This window comes from Phyllostomus hastatus, unplaced genomic scaffold (genome assembly GCF_019186645.2).
Source record: "Phyllostomus hastatus isolate PE091 unplaced genomic scaffold, TTU_PhHast_1.1 phas_scaffold_129, whole genome shotgun sequence".
In the NCBI taxonomy this organism is placed as follows: domain Eukaryota; kingdom Metazoa; phylum Chordata; class Mammalia; order Chiroptera; family Phyllostomidae; genus Phyllostomus; species Phyllostomus hastatus.
The window spans coordinates 32604398-32620686 of record NW_025334009.1 but is presented as its reverse complement, the minus strand read 5'-3'; the positions used below and the strand labels follow the sequence as shown (position 1 = coordinate 32620686).

At 40.1% G+C, this 16289-nt stretch overlaps 1 protein-coding gene across 2 annotated transcripts in view; it reads right to left on the bottom strand.

The window, feature by feature from the left end:
* Positions 1-523: 523 nt before the first annotated feature.
* The window catches only part of PCCB (propionyl-CoA carboxylase subunit beta), a 72871-nt gene continuing 57105 nt past the window's right edge, over positions 524-16289 (bottom strand). For both annotated transcript variants that reach the window (XM_045857264.1, XM_045857263.1), the window contains 5 exons: positions 4086-4193; positions 3730-3830; positions 3203-3301; positions 2129-2228; positions 524-839 (listed from right to left, as the gene is read on the bottom strand). In XM_045857264.1, coding sequence (XP_045713220.1) covers positions 718-839; positions 2129-2228; positions 3203-3301; positions 3730-3830; positions 4086-4193 — 530 coding nt within the window. In that variant the 3' untranslated portion in view covers positions 524-717. The remainder of the gene's footprint in view (positions 840-2128; positions 2229-3202; positions 3302-3729; positions 3831-4085; positions 4194-16289) is intronic.

The following is a 16289-nucleotide window of genomic DNA, read 5'->3' as shown; positions in this document are numbered from 1 at the left end:
AAATGGGTCAATAAAAATAATAATACAAATGTATGGAAGAGATGAAGCAAATGTAGAAAACGTTAACTGGAGAATTTATGTGAAGAGTATATAAAACAACTCTTGCAACATTTTTAAAAGTTTCAAAATAAGTTTTAAAATGTGAGAATACATTTCTGAACTAACAGGGTATTCATCTTACTGAGGATCTATGCTGTTAGACACACATGCAAACCTCATTTAATCCTCAACAAGTCCTGGAGGAATTAAAAGATAGGGAGTATCATTTAAAAGTAAGGACACTGAAGCCTATGCAGATAAATACTTTACCCTTAAAAGCTTATTATCTCACCTGTAGGAGAAGAAAAGTAATTAATTCTTCCAGGGGCAAAGAGCGGGGGAGGAGGGGGGAGGGAGGGAGGAAAACAATACACAGAGGTGTTAAATAAGGGACAGCTTTAGGTGACACTATGTACTGTTTCCTTTCTAGTTTTCATGATTTTTCAGATTTCTATCATAAAAAAATGAAATGTATGCTCAAAAATATACCAAATAATATTTTTAATCAAGCAAATAATTTAACAGTAAGGCACAAATGAAATCTTTCTAGAATTTAATAAAATTAGCCATTCCAAGTAATTACTGTTACTTGGATTCTCAGGTTTCATGATTGCAAAAAAGGCCAGGATGAGTTCTAAGAGCCAGGTAACTAGCTTGGTTTATCTTCCTTTGATTTGCTTACAGTGGAATATTTGCATGCTTCCTCCAAGGACGCTGTACCTTCTTGCTGGCTAAAACATCCAGGTCACAGCAGATTCGGGCACGTGTAGAGGAAGGCTGAATGATGTCATCCACAAACCCTGGTGAAGCACAGAAAAAGGAAATCATCTGCACCCCGAGATGATGCCACCCTCCAATCTTGTGCTCAGCCTGGGCACCATCTCTGGAACCCACAATGTGAGCTGGCCCAACTTGATATAAGAGGGCTAGGCCCTGTGAACCCTCTCCTGCATCCTTGGAGCTCCCATTCCTCTGGCAGGTCCCCAACTTCACAAAAAGAAAAAAGAAAAATGTAACTCCCCTCCCTGCCAAGATGAATTCAATAGGAAATGAAGAAAATAAATGTGAATTTTCAAAAGTAGCTACAATTCCTCCCATTCTTGTACACAAGTCCCTCTACAATGTGACACTGACACTCCAACCATCAAGAAGTAGAGTCTAGCCCTGGCTGGTGTGGCTCAGTTGGCTGAAGCGTCGTCCTAGAAACCAAAAGGCTGTGGGTTCAATTCCCACTCGAGGCACATGCCTAGGTTGCAGGTTCCGTTTCCAGTCAGGGTGCTTACTAGAGGCGGCAACCAATGGATGTTTCTTTCTCACATCAATGCTTCTCTTTCACATCGATGTTTCACTTCCTCCCTTCCCCTCTCTAAAATCAATAAGCATGTCTTGGGGTGAGAATTAAAAAAAAAGTAGATACATTCTATGTCTTTATCTGGCTCTATGACTTGCCACAAATGTGGCAAAACTGGCACTGTGCAACTTCCAAACCTAGGTCCCAAGGCACCTTGTAGCTTCTCCTCTCTGTCTTTTGATGCCCTCAGGATACCCTGTAAAGCACCACTGACTAGCCTCCTTAACAGTAAGAAACCAGATGGAGAGAGTCTAGTGAGAGCCAGCACAAACCATGGAAGACACCATCTTGGACCAGCCAGCCCCAGTCAAGCCACCAAATGACTCCAACCAAGTAACTGATCCCAGGCAAGACCAACAGAAGAATTACCCAGTTGAGCCCAAACCAAATCACTGATTCATAGAACATGAGCAAAAAAGGAGGGGAGGGGAGGGACTGCTTTAAGCCACTCTATTTTGTGGTGGAGTTTTACACAGTACTAGGTAACTAGAAGAAAACTAAGAAATGTAGCCATTTCAGCAATGTTGCTTGGATCGTGGTTACCAAAGCAGCCTATCAGGCCCCATCATCCTTAAGTGATGACTGCCCAGGGCCAACCCCAAACCTTAACAGTACAGATTTGACTATAACAGCAAAAGTCCCAGTTACTGGGACTTTTGGGGAAAAAAAAAAAAAGAGAGAGAGAACAAGCAAATAACCCAACAAATGAGCCAAGCTGCCCTCCTGCATAGTACCTACCTCTCACTGCTGCAGGAAAAGGGTTGGCAAACTTGTCAATATATTCTGCTTGAGCATCTTCCACATTCTTATGCCCTTTGAAGATGATCTCCACAGCACCCTGTCATGAGAGGAGTTCATGAATTTAGGTGGAGATCCCAACTTGGACAGACTTCCCTCAAGTCATTATCACTGTCTGTGGTTGCAAACTACTTGGTAAATCCAAGTGTACTGAGTAAAGGGCCAGCTCCAGGTGGCAGGGCACTGAGGTGGGCACTGCCTGGAGTCACCCATCATGTTTCCAGGGGCTGTGAGATAACAGTGGTAACAGGCAACCTAGCAAAGCCAAGAGCTTGTCTCCCCAGATTCCATCCCACCATCAGCCAATCCCACTTATCCAAAGATGTGTGGCCTAGTTTTCACTACCAGATCCAAGGTCCCTGCATCAAGAGGAAGTAAAATGCTGTCTTCCTATTCCATTATCCTGAGCCCTGACTACAGAATTCTACAGCCAGAGGAGGACACACACTGAACTGCAAAAGCAGATATATGGGGGACTAAAGATAAGCTTTCACATGGGACCTCTAAAAGTCAGCTGGGGGGATTATCTAGCTCAACCCCAATAGCTATTTCAAAGCAGGAAAGGAGTAGGGAATAGGATGAGCAACAGGAAGTACCCTGCCCAAAGTCACCAGGGTCAGAAGTACAGTTCAGCTTCTATGGGCTCAAAGGAAGGGCTCTGGGGCACTCCCTAGGAGAAGAGATAGGGTTTGGGAAAAGGTACAGTTCTCTCAAAGGCTGGTTCAGCCAACTCATCCCTTTACTGACAATCTCAAAACCTACTCTGGGCTCTTGCCACCCTGAGACTGAAGATACCAGCATGGGCTCCCTGAAGTGAGAGTGCAGGACAGGAGGAAGAGGGGGTCCTGGGACCCCAGGAGGGAGACTTGCCAAGATCTAGGCCCCAACTCTCTGGAGTCCTGGCCCATCCTGGGAGCCCTGGCCTCAGTCCAACATTTCCAAGCTGTGCTTTAAGCTCCTGCTGGGAGAGTACAGTCCTTAGACCCAGGAAAAGGGAAAGCTGGAGGTCCTCACCTTTGCTCCCATGACTGCAATCTCCGCTGTGGGCCAGGCATAGTTGGTGTCACCACAAAGGTGCTTGGAGCTCATGACATCATAGGCACCACCATAAGCCTAGAACAGACCCAAATGCCAAATGTTAGCGCTCAATACAAGTAGATCATGTCCCTAAAAGACTCCAAGAATCCAAACGAAATAAGGACAAAAAGCAAGAAGAGCTTCCTGGGCTACTGAAAGCCCACACTGTCTGTGAGGCCAGGGAGCCAGAGCAGAGAACACTAGGCACAAGCCAGAGGCCTCTCACAGTTAACATTCACCGTCTTCACGGCTCTTTCCCACTGCTGCCTTCAGTTCCCAGAGAGGACCATGGACATCTCAGCAGGGTGTCTTTCCAGGGCTAAAAATGCTGCCCTCACACAACCCTTTTAAGGGTGAGTGAGGCATACTCCTCCTTCCCCTGCTGAAACTCTTGGCCAGACCTCCAACTACAATCATGCTGCCAGGAGTGAGTGGGCTCACCGCCTCCAGTGTAAGTTCCTCACCTTCCTGGTGATGACTGTGACTTTGGGCACAGTTGCCTCAGCAAACGCATAGAGAAGCTTGGCGCCATGCCGGATGATGCCCCCGTACTCCTGTGCTGTGCCTAGGTCATGAGGAAGAGTTAGTAGATACCCACAAGAGCCCTCACAAGGTCTGCCTGTCCCTCTCAGCTGTGACGTCTTCCTCTGCTTCCCAAAGGGCTGGGAGAGGACCACCCTCACCACCCCATCTTCTAGACACCCAGAATATAGAGAAGTCATAAATCTTCAGGGAATTTTACAAAAAGATCTCCAAATAAAATGGGTACCTCATTGGATAAAGCCACCTCTCCTGGCCCCCACCTCTGTCAATGACTTACCAGGCAGAAAGCCAGGGACATCAACAAAAGTGATGAGTGGAATATTGAATGCATCACAGAATCGGACAAAACGAGCCCCTTTCACAGATGAATTAATATCCAAGCATCCTAGAAGAGAGGTTATCCACACTGAGCTTCTGGGCAATTCCCAGTTCTGCTCACAGCACCCATCTAAGAGCAGCTTTATTTCTATGAAGACACCAATCTCCGCATCGGAGAATGGTAAAGGGGAACCCTCACACTCCAGGGGGAAAAAAGGGCAGACAAGAGAACCCACCTTGGCATTGACCAAAGAGGGCCAAGGAATGGCCTTAGCCCCACAGGCTCTGTTGCTGGGAGTACAGCCCAGCACAGTCAGGCTCTGCCTCATAAACTGAAGGACCTGAGACACAGCCTGGTTTATCGAGTGGAACCAGTACTCGGAGGTATCACTCAGGGACTGGTCATGGAACCAAATTCTGGCTCCACCAACTATAGCCATGTGTCCTTGGGAAATTCCTTCATGTTTCTGAGGCTGAGGTTCCTCACCTGCAAAGCAGGGACGTTACCACCTCCTACCAAGGTTGTAAGGATTAAAGGAAATGGCATCTGCAAAGTGGTACAAAGTAAAGAGCTCAACTACTAGTAAATCTCCCCTCCTAGAACAGTTCTGAACATATTCTGTGAGGCCAGCATTACCTTCATACCACGAAAGAAGCATATTATGACAGAGAATGCAGCCCAATGTCCCTCATCAACACGGAAGCAAAAATTCCTAAAATATTACCAAATGAAACCCAGTAAGATATAAAAGCTAGTGCTTCATGACCAAGAATTCAAGGTTGATTTAACTTGTTCAAACCCATGAAACTATTAAAGTAGAAAAACCATATGACCATCTCAACAGATATGGAGAAAGCATCTGACAAAATTCAATATTCATTCACAATTAAAATCTAGCAGTAAACTAAGAGTACAATGGAACTTCTACCATCTTATAAAGGGTACCTACAAAAAAACAACATACTCATGAATCAGAAGAATAAATAAATCTCCAGTAGGATCTATACTAGTCCTGTCCGGAAAAACTTTCTATGATGATGGAAATGTTCTCTGGTTCTGCTAGTCAACATGGTAGCCACTAGCCACATGTGGCTATTATGCACTGGAAATAGGGCTAGTACAACTGAGAAACTAACTTTTTGATTGTATTTAATTTTAATTATTTACTTAAACTGTTTTAATTATTTGATTTTTTAAATTTTTAATTATTTTTAAAGTTTAATAGCTAGCATTAAACTTTAAACTGGACGAATCTATATTTTCAAGCAATCCCTACCAAAATCATAAGAGATTCTTTTGTAAAAATTGATAAGCAGCTTCTTTACAAAGGAGACAGAATAGTCAAAATGGTACTTAGAAAAGGAACAAAACAGGAAGAGTTATACTAGCTGACTTCAAGACCTCCTTATAAAAAGAAGGGTTTCTCAACCTTGGCGTGATTGACATTTTGGACTGAACAGTTCTTCACTGTAGGGGTTTGTCTCATGCGCACAGGATGTTGAGCAGGCTCTCTGGCCTCTGCTCTGGACAGCACATGCCCTACTGGTACCTGTAACAACCAAAAATGTTTCCAACATTGCCAAAAGTTCCAAGGATATCAAAATTGCCCCAGGATGAGAACTATAAAGCTACAGTAACTAATACAGTACTGCAGAGGCATAAAGGCAGGTGAAAACAACAATGAAACAGGGCACAGATTATGAAGAAATAGACCCACAAACTGATTTTGGACCAGGCACCAAAACAGTTCAATGTGGAAAGAAAGACTTTTCACAAATGGTGATGGAACAATTAAACAACTATGGGAAAAAAATGAAAGTAGACTTTATTTCATCTACAAATTATATACAAAAATAAACTCAAAATGGATTTTAAACACAAAACCCAGAACTACAAAGCTCATAGAAGATAATATATGACTCTCTCTACAACCTTGTAGTAGACAAAAGATTTCTTGGCCAGGACACAAAAAGCTCTAATAATTGATAACAGCACTGATAAATGGGGCTTCATTAAATTTTTTTAAATGAGTCAAAAGATAGCACTAATTAATTGAATAGGCAAGTCACACACAAGGAAAAAAATATTTGTAATATATACATCTGACAAAGGACTGACTCACACCCAGAATATGTAAAGAACCCTAGAAATCAGCAATGTTTTATATCTTGTTTTGGATGCTAATTACAAGCCTGTATACAATTGTCAAAATCCATCAAAATGAGCACTTGAAAGTTATGCATTTTATTGTGTGTAAATTATAACTCAATAAAAGAAAAATTTCAATCTCCCTTCCTCCATCTTCTATTCAAAATCTGTGTTAATAACTGAAATAAAGAATTTAAGTTATGAGTCACAGGATGAAGACAATTAAAAAATTGTAAAAAGTACAAAGAGGCTAGAATTAAAATCAAAGAAATGAAAATACAAAAAGATGAGCACTAACAACCCAAATAGGATGTAATCATCTGGAAAATGAATGCAGTCAGAATGGAAAACCTGTGGCCCTGAGCTGCCAGCAGGATCCACATCCAAGGGCTGGACCTTTTAATTTTTAGGCCCTGGTCCCAGGCTTGTGAGATCCCCTGGCATCCAGAGAGTGCCCAATGAGCCCTATTCCTATCAGGACAAACTGAGAACCAGAATGGAGACCCCCTCTGTGAGTTTCTGTAGCTGCCATTTAGTAACAAACAGGGAGTGTATAAGTTCATGAAATGAATAACGCTTTCTTCAAAAGAGCAGTAACCTACTGAACTTCCATACATTGCCACTCCATCAATATCACAGAGTTACTGAGTCAAGGAACCACAATCAAACCAAGTGCTCAGGCTCCAGCCAGGACCGGAGTGGGTCCCTGGAACAGACATCCTAGATACCTGTAGATAAATTGCCCAGGAAGAGCCAAACAGTTTCCTAAAAAGTGGGCTTGTGGAAGTCAACCTGTGCTTTATGGCACAGGAACCTGCAAATGCAGTCGCGGACAAGAAAGACCTTTAAGCAGACACAAGAAATCATGTGAAATCCACACCAGAGACAGACACAACTAAGAAGAGGAGCTGAAGGGATATGTGAACAGTTGAGAACTACTCTAGGACAAAATGCATTTTCAGTATGTGTAAATTCCTAATTTTTAAAACTTTTTCTAAACACAAAATGGTAGAGTACATAGCTCTTAGCTCCTGTCCTCCAAGACAAATATCAAAAAAAAAAAAAACGACAAGCAACTGTCAGAACCAACTTTGTCAAAACTCTGGAATAGGCAAAGCATTATAACTAAGTGAAAGCTAAATCAAGAAAAAAGGCAATTTAAAACAGTACAAAAGCTGTGTAGCAGTTTTAATTATACTTTGCACCACACTCTCCCTGGTTCAAGAGGGAGCAAAGGTGACCTTAGTCACAAATTATTGTGTAGATCTGTTCTAACTTCTCTGGGGGCTATTTGAAGATTGATACAAGACTCTTATCTCTGTTTCACCTAATTCAGAACTCACTGGGTCACAAAACTGGCTGGCACTGCTCAAAAATATTCTAACGCAAAGAAACAAACTGCAGGTGGTTGAGATAACCTAAGGTCTAGGAGGAAAAAAAACAATCAGTTTCTCTGAGTAATTAGGGCATTCAAGAGCACCTGTGTGTGCAGGGACCTTAGAAAGGAACAGATATTCCTAGGACCAGATACATACTCAGAAAACACCTGAGGAGAAGTAGCAAGTACCTTGACATGAATGAAAATGAAAACACAATATTATAAAACCAAAGACCTAAGGAAGACCCTAAGCTTTAACCTTGAGCTGGTCCCTTAACTCAATTTAATTCTGGCTAAGTGTTGAAGGAGAGCACTACCACAGAGCCAACTTGCAAAACTAGGAATAGTGTTTTCTTGGACTGTTTTAGCACCTGATGTTCAAGGAAATCTCTGTCAAAACACAAGCTAGACACAAGTAAAGGAACAGAGACTGCAGTGATCCCACAAAACAAGGAATATAATCTTCACAAAACTAGTTAGCAAAAGTCAATGGACAAATGGACTACAGCATTCAACTATAAAAAAAAAAAAACAAATCCTGGAAAAGGAGAGAATATGATTTCTAGAGTTTCCACGTTGTAATATTCAAATGTTCAGTGTTCAACAAAAAAATAACAGGACATACAAAGAAACAGGCAAGTACAGCCATTCAAATAAAATAAATTGACTGAATCTGTCTCTAAGGAAGCCTAGGCTTAAACTTACAAAGACTTTAAAACAACAGCCTTAAATATGCTTAAAGAGGTAAAGAAAAATAAAGAACTAAAAAAAATCAGGGAAAACACAATATATGAAGAAAATAAGACTATCAGTAACAAGACAGAAAATATAAAAAGGAAGCAAACAAAAATTCTGGGTCTGAAAAGTACAATAAATGAAATGAAAAATTCATAACAGGGGTTCAAAGTAGATTGGAGCTGAGAGAAGAAAGGACCAGGAAACTTAAAGACAATTTGAATTATCCAGTCTGAGGAGTAGAAATGAAAGAAAAAAAAATGAAGCAAGTAGAGACTAAGGGGCCTATGGAATAGCATCAAACAAACCAACATATACAGCCAAGAAGTACCAGAGGGAGAAGTGAAGAGAAAATAACAGAGAGCTTATTTGAAGAAATAATATTCAAAAATTTCCCAAATTGACTCACAACATGAAACTACAAATCCAAGAAACTCAAACTCCAAGGATGATAAACTCAAAAGGCCCACAATGAGATATGTTATAGTCAAACTCAAAAGACAAAAGATAAGATCTTGAAAGTAGCAAGGTAAGTGACTCATCAGATGGAAGAGATCCAAAATAAGATTATCAACTGATTTCTCAGCAGGAACAATAGAGGCCAGAAGACAATGAGATGACATTCACAGTGCTAAAAGAATAAAACTGTCAACCAAGAACTCTATATTTGGCAAACTGTAGTTTAAAAAATGAGGTGCAACTTAAGATATTCCCAGATAAACAAAAACTGAGGAGAGTTCATTATCACTAAGCCTGCTATACTAGAAATGGTAAAGGGAGTCCATCAAGTTAAAAATGAAAGGATACTAGGCAGTATTGTAAGGCTATGTGAAGAAGAAATAAAAATGTCCAACCCTGGCTTCGTGGTTCAGTTGGTCAGAGCGTAACCCCTTACATCAACAAGTTGTGGGTTCAATCCCCAGGCAGGGTGGATTCCTAGTTGGGGAGCCTGCAGGGGGCAACCAATTGATGTTTCTTTCTTAAGAAAAAAAAAAAAGATTTTATTTATTTTTAAAGAGAGGGGAAGGGAGGAAGAGAGAGAGGGAGAAAAACATCAATGTGTGGCTACCTCTCGTGTGCCCCCCACTGGGGACCGGGCGCACAGCCCAGGCATGTGCCCTGACTGGGAATCAAACCAGTGACCCTTTGGTTCACAGGCCACCAGCACTTATTCCACTGAGCCACACCAGCCAGGGCTGATGCTTCTTTTTCACATTGATGTTTCTCTCTCTCTCCCCACCCTCTTCCTCTCTAAAAATCAAGAGCCATATCCTTACGTTGTTATAGAACAACAAGGCGGAGGGGGGCACCTGGGATGATATACTATTACCGAAAAGGAACCAACCAGGTTCATTATGTCTGCCACCAGAGGAAAGACATCTCTCAATGCCAGAGATTCGTGAAAAGAAAAGGAAATGTTTATTTAATGCTATACAGACTTAAAGTAGTGACCTAATGTCTTCATCAAAATCCCAAAGTCCCTTAAAACACCCACAAACACACACAGTCCTTCCTTCCCCCCTTTGCCCAGTCTGGGGTACCATAGCTCAGGAAAAGGAATAGAAGTACGTGGTTCAGGCAGCCCCCAGTTCTTCCCAGTAATCTGTCTTGGCTGGTAGGCCTCCCTTGATTCCCAGCACCATCAGCTGTGTCCCAGAATCTCTGCTGAAACCGGGTGGTGGTTCCCCCTTCTAAAGCTGTGGGGGTCCCCACCCTGACAAAGCCACAAGGGTCTCCTCTCTATTGCCACAGCCGAGTGTTCCTCTCTGCACAATGGCCTCGGAGTCCCCACTCAGCCAAAACTGTGTGGTTGCCCCGCTCCTGCATTGGCTGTGGTCCTCTCTCTGCACTGCCACAGCCGTGTGGTTCTCCCTACCAGGGCCCCAGCCATGTGGTCCTCTGCCTCCCCAAATGGCTGCCGTGTCTGAGTTTAAATCCCCCCGCCAGTCTTCCTCTGCAGCCCCATTTCCAACTCCTCCCACAATCAGCTACACTTGCCAGCACTCATATCCTTCCAGCTTTACTGGGCTGCCATCCTGAGTCTGGGCAGGCTTGGCCACATGTCATGGAGCCAGTCTTCTCCAAGCTCCCACGCAGGTGCTGTAACTCGGGGGACCTGCCCCCAGTTACATCTTGGTGGAAAAGTTACTTCCATTCCCCTGGCTCAGAGCATGGCTACAGCTATTTAACATATCTATGCAACCAGTTAAAGGTTATAGATGTGTTAAATGACCACACCAGAGGTTAGTTGCAAAGCTGTTGCTATGCAAAACAGCTCTCAATGGCCCTGCTCCATTTGTCCCTTCCCCCAAATCACACCTGTAGGGGGATGAAGACATCTTAATATTTCCTGAACACCTTGAGTTCTGGACCCCATTCCAAATCCCTACTGGGACCCCCCTCTTGGCTGCACCCTGTTACAAGATGAGACTTAAAAACAATTATTTTTTTTAAAAAACAACCTTTTTAAAGATTGAAAGATCTCCAATAAAGGCAACTACATAAAAAAATACAAAAACCAGAATTACTGTATTTTCTGTTTGCAACACTACATGATTTACAAAAAACAAATGCAACCCAGAAAGGTTAGCTGGTGAATTCTACAAAATGCTTAAAAATGAAATTATATCAATTCTCTATGGTCTCAGAATACAAGTCAGAAAGTATATTTGCTAACTCATTCGCTGAGACCAGCAGTACTCTACAAACAAAACAACACAAAGATATTATAAGAAAACTACAGACCACTGTCTCTCATAAACACAGATGCAAGAATCCTCAACAAAAATTAGCAAATAAAACCCAGCAAATGTGTAAAAATAATTATATACTACTTTCAAGTAGAATTTACCCAAGGTATTCAAGGCTTATTTAATATCTGAGTATCAATTCATGTAATCCATTACATCAACAGTCTAAACAAGAAAAATCACATGAACAAATCAATAAATTCAGAACAAGCATTCACAGAATCCATTACCTACTCATGATAAAAACTCTCAGGAAACTAAGAAACAGAGGGGAACTTTCTCAACGTCATAAAGAGTATTTACAAAAACACTACAGCTACAACAGTGAAACACCAGAAGCCTTCCCACTAAGATCACGTACATACAAGAATGTCTTCTCTCACCACTTTATTTTAAAATTGCACTGGAAGTCCTAGCTAATATAATTTTTTAAGCCTATAAAAGGTATACAGACTGGGAACAAAGAAATCAAACTTTGTTCACAGATGATATAAGTGTCTCTAGAAAATCCTGAATACTCACAAGAACTCTGCTGGACCTAATACACAACTCTAGTGAGGTTGTAGGAAACAAAGTCAGTACACAAAATCCATTGCCTTCCTACACACCATCAATGAATTTGAAACTAAAAACACAATTACCATTTACATTAGCATACCCCCCCAAAAAATACAATCAAACAAAATAAATTAATCTAACAAATTAGATAAATCTAAGCATATGCATACAGGATATATGTGAGGAAAACCACAAAACTAGCAAACAAAAGGAAAGAACTAAATAAATGGTATCCCATGTACACAAATAGGAATGAATACTCAATATCAAGAGGTCAGTTCCTTCCAAATCGATGTTTAGATTTTATGTAATTCCACTCAAAATCTCAACAAGTTATTTTGTGGATATCAACAAACTGATTCCAAAGTTTGTACACAGAAGCAAAAAACCAGGACAGCCAACACAATATTGAAGGAGAAAAAAGTTGGAGGACTGACAACACCCTACTGCAAGGCTTACTATAAAGCTACAATAATCAAAGCAGGCCAAAGAAAAGACCAGTGTTCCAGGAGAAGGAAGAGCTACCTGGGGCTCGTATTTCAGTAAGCACCCACTTCCACACACCAAGATTTGTTCCAGTTACTATTGCTGTGTAACAAATCACCCCAAAACTTACTGGCTTCAAACAACAATCATTTTATTAATGTCAGAAAATAAAAATTTGAGCCCTGGCTGGCATAGCTCAGTGGATTGAGCACGGGCTGCAAACCAAAGTGTCGCAGGTTCGATTCCCAGTCAGGGCACATGCCTGGGTTGCAGGCCATGGCCCCCAGCAATCACACACTGATGTTTCTCTCTCTCTCTCTTTCTCCCTCCCTTCCCTCTCTAAAAATAAATAAAAATAAAATCTTTAAAAAAAAAAGATGCAAACCATTTAAAAAAAAGAAATGTGCTTGGATTTTCAGTAGCAAGGTCATCCAATGTTACAGAATAAAAAAGTTGTTATGGAAAAAAAAAAAAGAAAAATTTGAAAACTGCCCCCTAAAAAATTTAAAGTGGGCAAAAGACCTGAACAGATACCTCACCAAAAAAAACATACAGATGGCAAATAAGCTCATAAAAAGATGCTCTGCATCATTTATCATCAGAGCAATGCAAATTAAAACAACAATGAAATATCACTACGTACCTATTAGAATGGCCAAAATCCAGAACACTGACAACAACAAATGCTGACAAGGACGTGAAGCCATAGAAACTCTCATTCACTGCTAATGGGAACACAAAATGGGACAGCCACTATGGAAGACAATTGCACTGTTTCTTACAAACTAAACATACTGTTACTACCCAAGCCAGCAATCACACTCCTCAGTGTTAACCCAAATGAGTTGAAAACATATATCCACCCCTGGCTGGCGTGGCTCATTGGATTGAGTGCCAGCCTGCAGAACAAAAAGTTGCTGGTTTGATTCCCAGTCAGGGCACACGCCTGGGTTGCAGGCCAGGTCCCCAGTTGGGGGCATGAGAGAGGCAACCGATTGCTGTTTCTCTCACACATCTTATTTCTCTACCTTTCTTTCTCCCTCCTTTCTCCTATCTCTAAAAATAAATAAATAAAATATTTTTTTTAAAAAAGAAGGAAAACGTATGTCCATGCTAACACCTATACACAGGTGTTTTTGCAGCTTTATTCCTAATTGCCAATACCTGGAAGCAACCAAGATGTCCTTCAGTGGGTGAATAGATAACTGAACTGGTACATCCAGTTCAATGTAATCCAGACAATGGTTCAGTTCAGTGGTACATCCAGAAAATGTAATATTAATCAATGCTAAGAAGTGAGCTATCAAGCCATGAAAAAACATGGGGGAAGCTTAAATGCTATTGCTAAGTGGAAGAAGCTAATACAGAAACACCACATACTCTATGATTCCAACTATATGATCTGGCAAAGGCAAAACTATGGGTAAAAGGATCAGTGGTTGCCAGGGGTACCAAGTTATCATGGTTGAGGGAAGAAAGTGATGAATAGGTGGAACACAGAGGATGTTTAGGGCACTGAAAGCATTTTGCACGATGCTGCCATGGTAGGTACATATCATTAAACATCTATCAAAGCCCATAGACTGTACAACACCAAGAGCGAACCCTAATGTAAACTATGGAATTTAGGTGGCAAGGACATGTCAATGTACTTCCGTCAGCTGTAAAAAATGTCCCACTCTGGTTCAGGACACTGACAGCAAAGTGACTTGTGAGTGTGTAAAGAGCCCAGTGTGTATGGGAACTCTCTAGTTTCTACTCACTTTTGCTGTGAACATTAAAAAGCTCTAAAAAATAAAGTTAATTATTTTTTTTTAAATATTGTACACTGTGACCATGTTGGATATATTCCAGGAATGTAAAAGTGGTTCAATATACAAAAACCAATCAATTTAATATACTACATAAATGAAATAAAAAACAAAAACTAAAAATCATCTCAATCGATACTGAAAAGGCATTTGATAAAATCTATCACCCTTTCATGATGAAACACGCAGAAAAGTAGGACTAGAATATTTCCTCAACATGATGAACGACATACAAAAAACCCACAGCTAACACCATAATCAGTGATAAAAGGTGAAGTGTTCCTAAGCTGACCATTTCACCACTGCTATTCACCACTGTGCTGGAAGTTCTAAGCAGAGGAATTCGACAGGAAAAATGAAAAGTAAAAGGATCTAAACTGGACAGAAAGAAGCAAAACCACTTTTACTGGCAGAAACATGATCCTATATATGGAAAACCCCAGAGAATCCACAAGAAAGATACAAAAGGTAGTAAACAAATTCAGCAAAGCTGCAGGTTACAAGATCAAAAAACAAAAATCAGTTGCATAGCTGTCTTTCTATGTACCAATAATTAACAATTTATAAAGGAAACTAAGAAGGCATTCCATGTAGAATAGCATCTAAAAAAGGAGTGAATTTAACAAAGAGGTGAAAAATCTATACTCTAAAAACTATAAAACATTGCTAAATAAAAGAAGACGAAAATGAATGGAAAGATTCCCTGTGTTCATTAACAGTGTTAAGATACCAATACCATCTAAAGTGATGTACAGAGCTAGTGCAATCCCTCCCAAAATTCCAACAGCCTTTTTTTTTTGCAGAAATGGAAAAGCCAAAGCCAATACTCAAATTCATATGGAATTGCCAAGAGTCCCAGAGAACCAAAACAATCTTTAAAAAGAAGAACATGCAAAGATACATTTCCCAAAGTTAAAACTTACTACAAAGCTATAGTAATCAAAAGGGCAGTACTAACATATGGACAGATATATAGATCAATGGGATAGTATTGAGAGTAACAGTAATAAACCCATACATCCATAGCCCATTGATTTTCAACAAAGATGCCAAAGGATGCCATTTCGACAAATGGTACTAGGATAACTGGATTTCCACATGCTAAAGAATGAAGTTGGACCCCTAAGTCACACCATATAATAAAAATTAACAGAAAATTGATCAAGTCTAAATGTAAAAGTTAAAAGTATAAAATTCCTAAAAGAAAGCAAGGAAAGGCTTTCATGGCATTGGACTTGACAACAAGTTCCTAAATATGATGACAAAAAGCACAAGCAATCAAGAGAGAGGAAACGAACTTCATCAAATTTAAATATTTTTGTGCATCAAATGACATTGTCAAAAAGTAAAAAACAAACAAACAAAACAAAAACACCAAGACACCCTAGGGAGAAAATATTTGTAAATCATATATAAGAGTTTAATATCCAAAATGTAAAGAACACCTATAACTCAACAACAAAACATAATAATAATTTTAAAAATGGGCAAAGTCTTGGATAAATATTTCTCCAAAAACATACAAATGGCCAATGAGCAAATAAAAATGCTCAACATCACAAATCATTATGGAAATATAAACAAAAACCACAAAGAGATAACACTTCACACCCATTAGGAGAGCTATAATCAAAGCATATCAGAAAATAAGTGTAAATTAGAATATAAAGAATTTAGAACCCTTGTGCATTACTAGCGGGAATGAAAAATAGTGCAGCCTCTGTGGAAACTACACAGTGTTTCCTCAGAAGATTAAAATTACCATATGACTCAGTAATTTCACTCCTAGGTGTATGCCCAAAAGAACTGAAAACGTATTCAAACAGGTGCCTGTACACCCATGTTCATTGCAGTATTATTCACAATAGCCAAAAAGTAGAAAGAACCAAAGTATCAATCGACAGATGAATGATTAAACAAAATGTGATATATACAGGCAATGGAATATTATTCAGCCAAAAAAAAGGTAAAATTAAGGACAAACATTGTACGATTCCACTTATATGGACTATCTAGAATAGGTAAATTCACAGAAACAAAGAGCAGATTTAGATTACCAAGGGATAAGGGCAGGATGAAAAGGGAGTCTCTATTTGGGATGATTCGAAAAGGTTTTAGAAATAGTGGTAATGGCTGCATACTGTGAATATAATCAATGCCACTGTACACTTAAAAATGGTTCAAATGGCAAATTTTATACGTTTTACTAAAATAAAAAATAATTTAAAAAAACACTTTTTCTAAAGACAAGAAAAAAATTACCATGGCAGAAACAAAAGATGAGGCTGGGTCAATA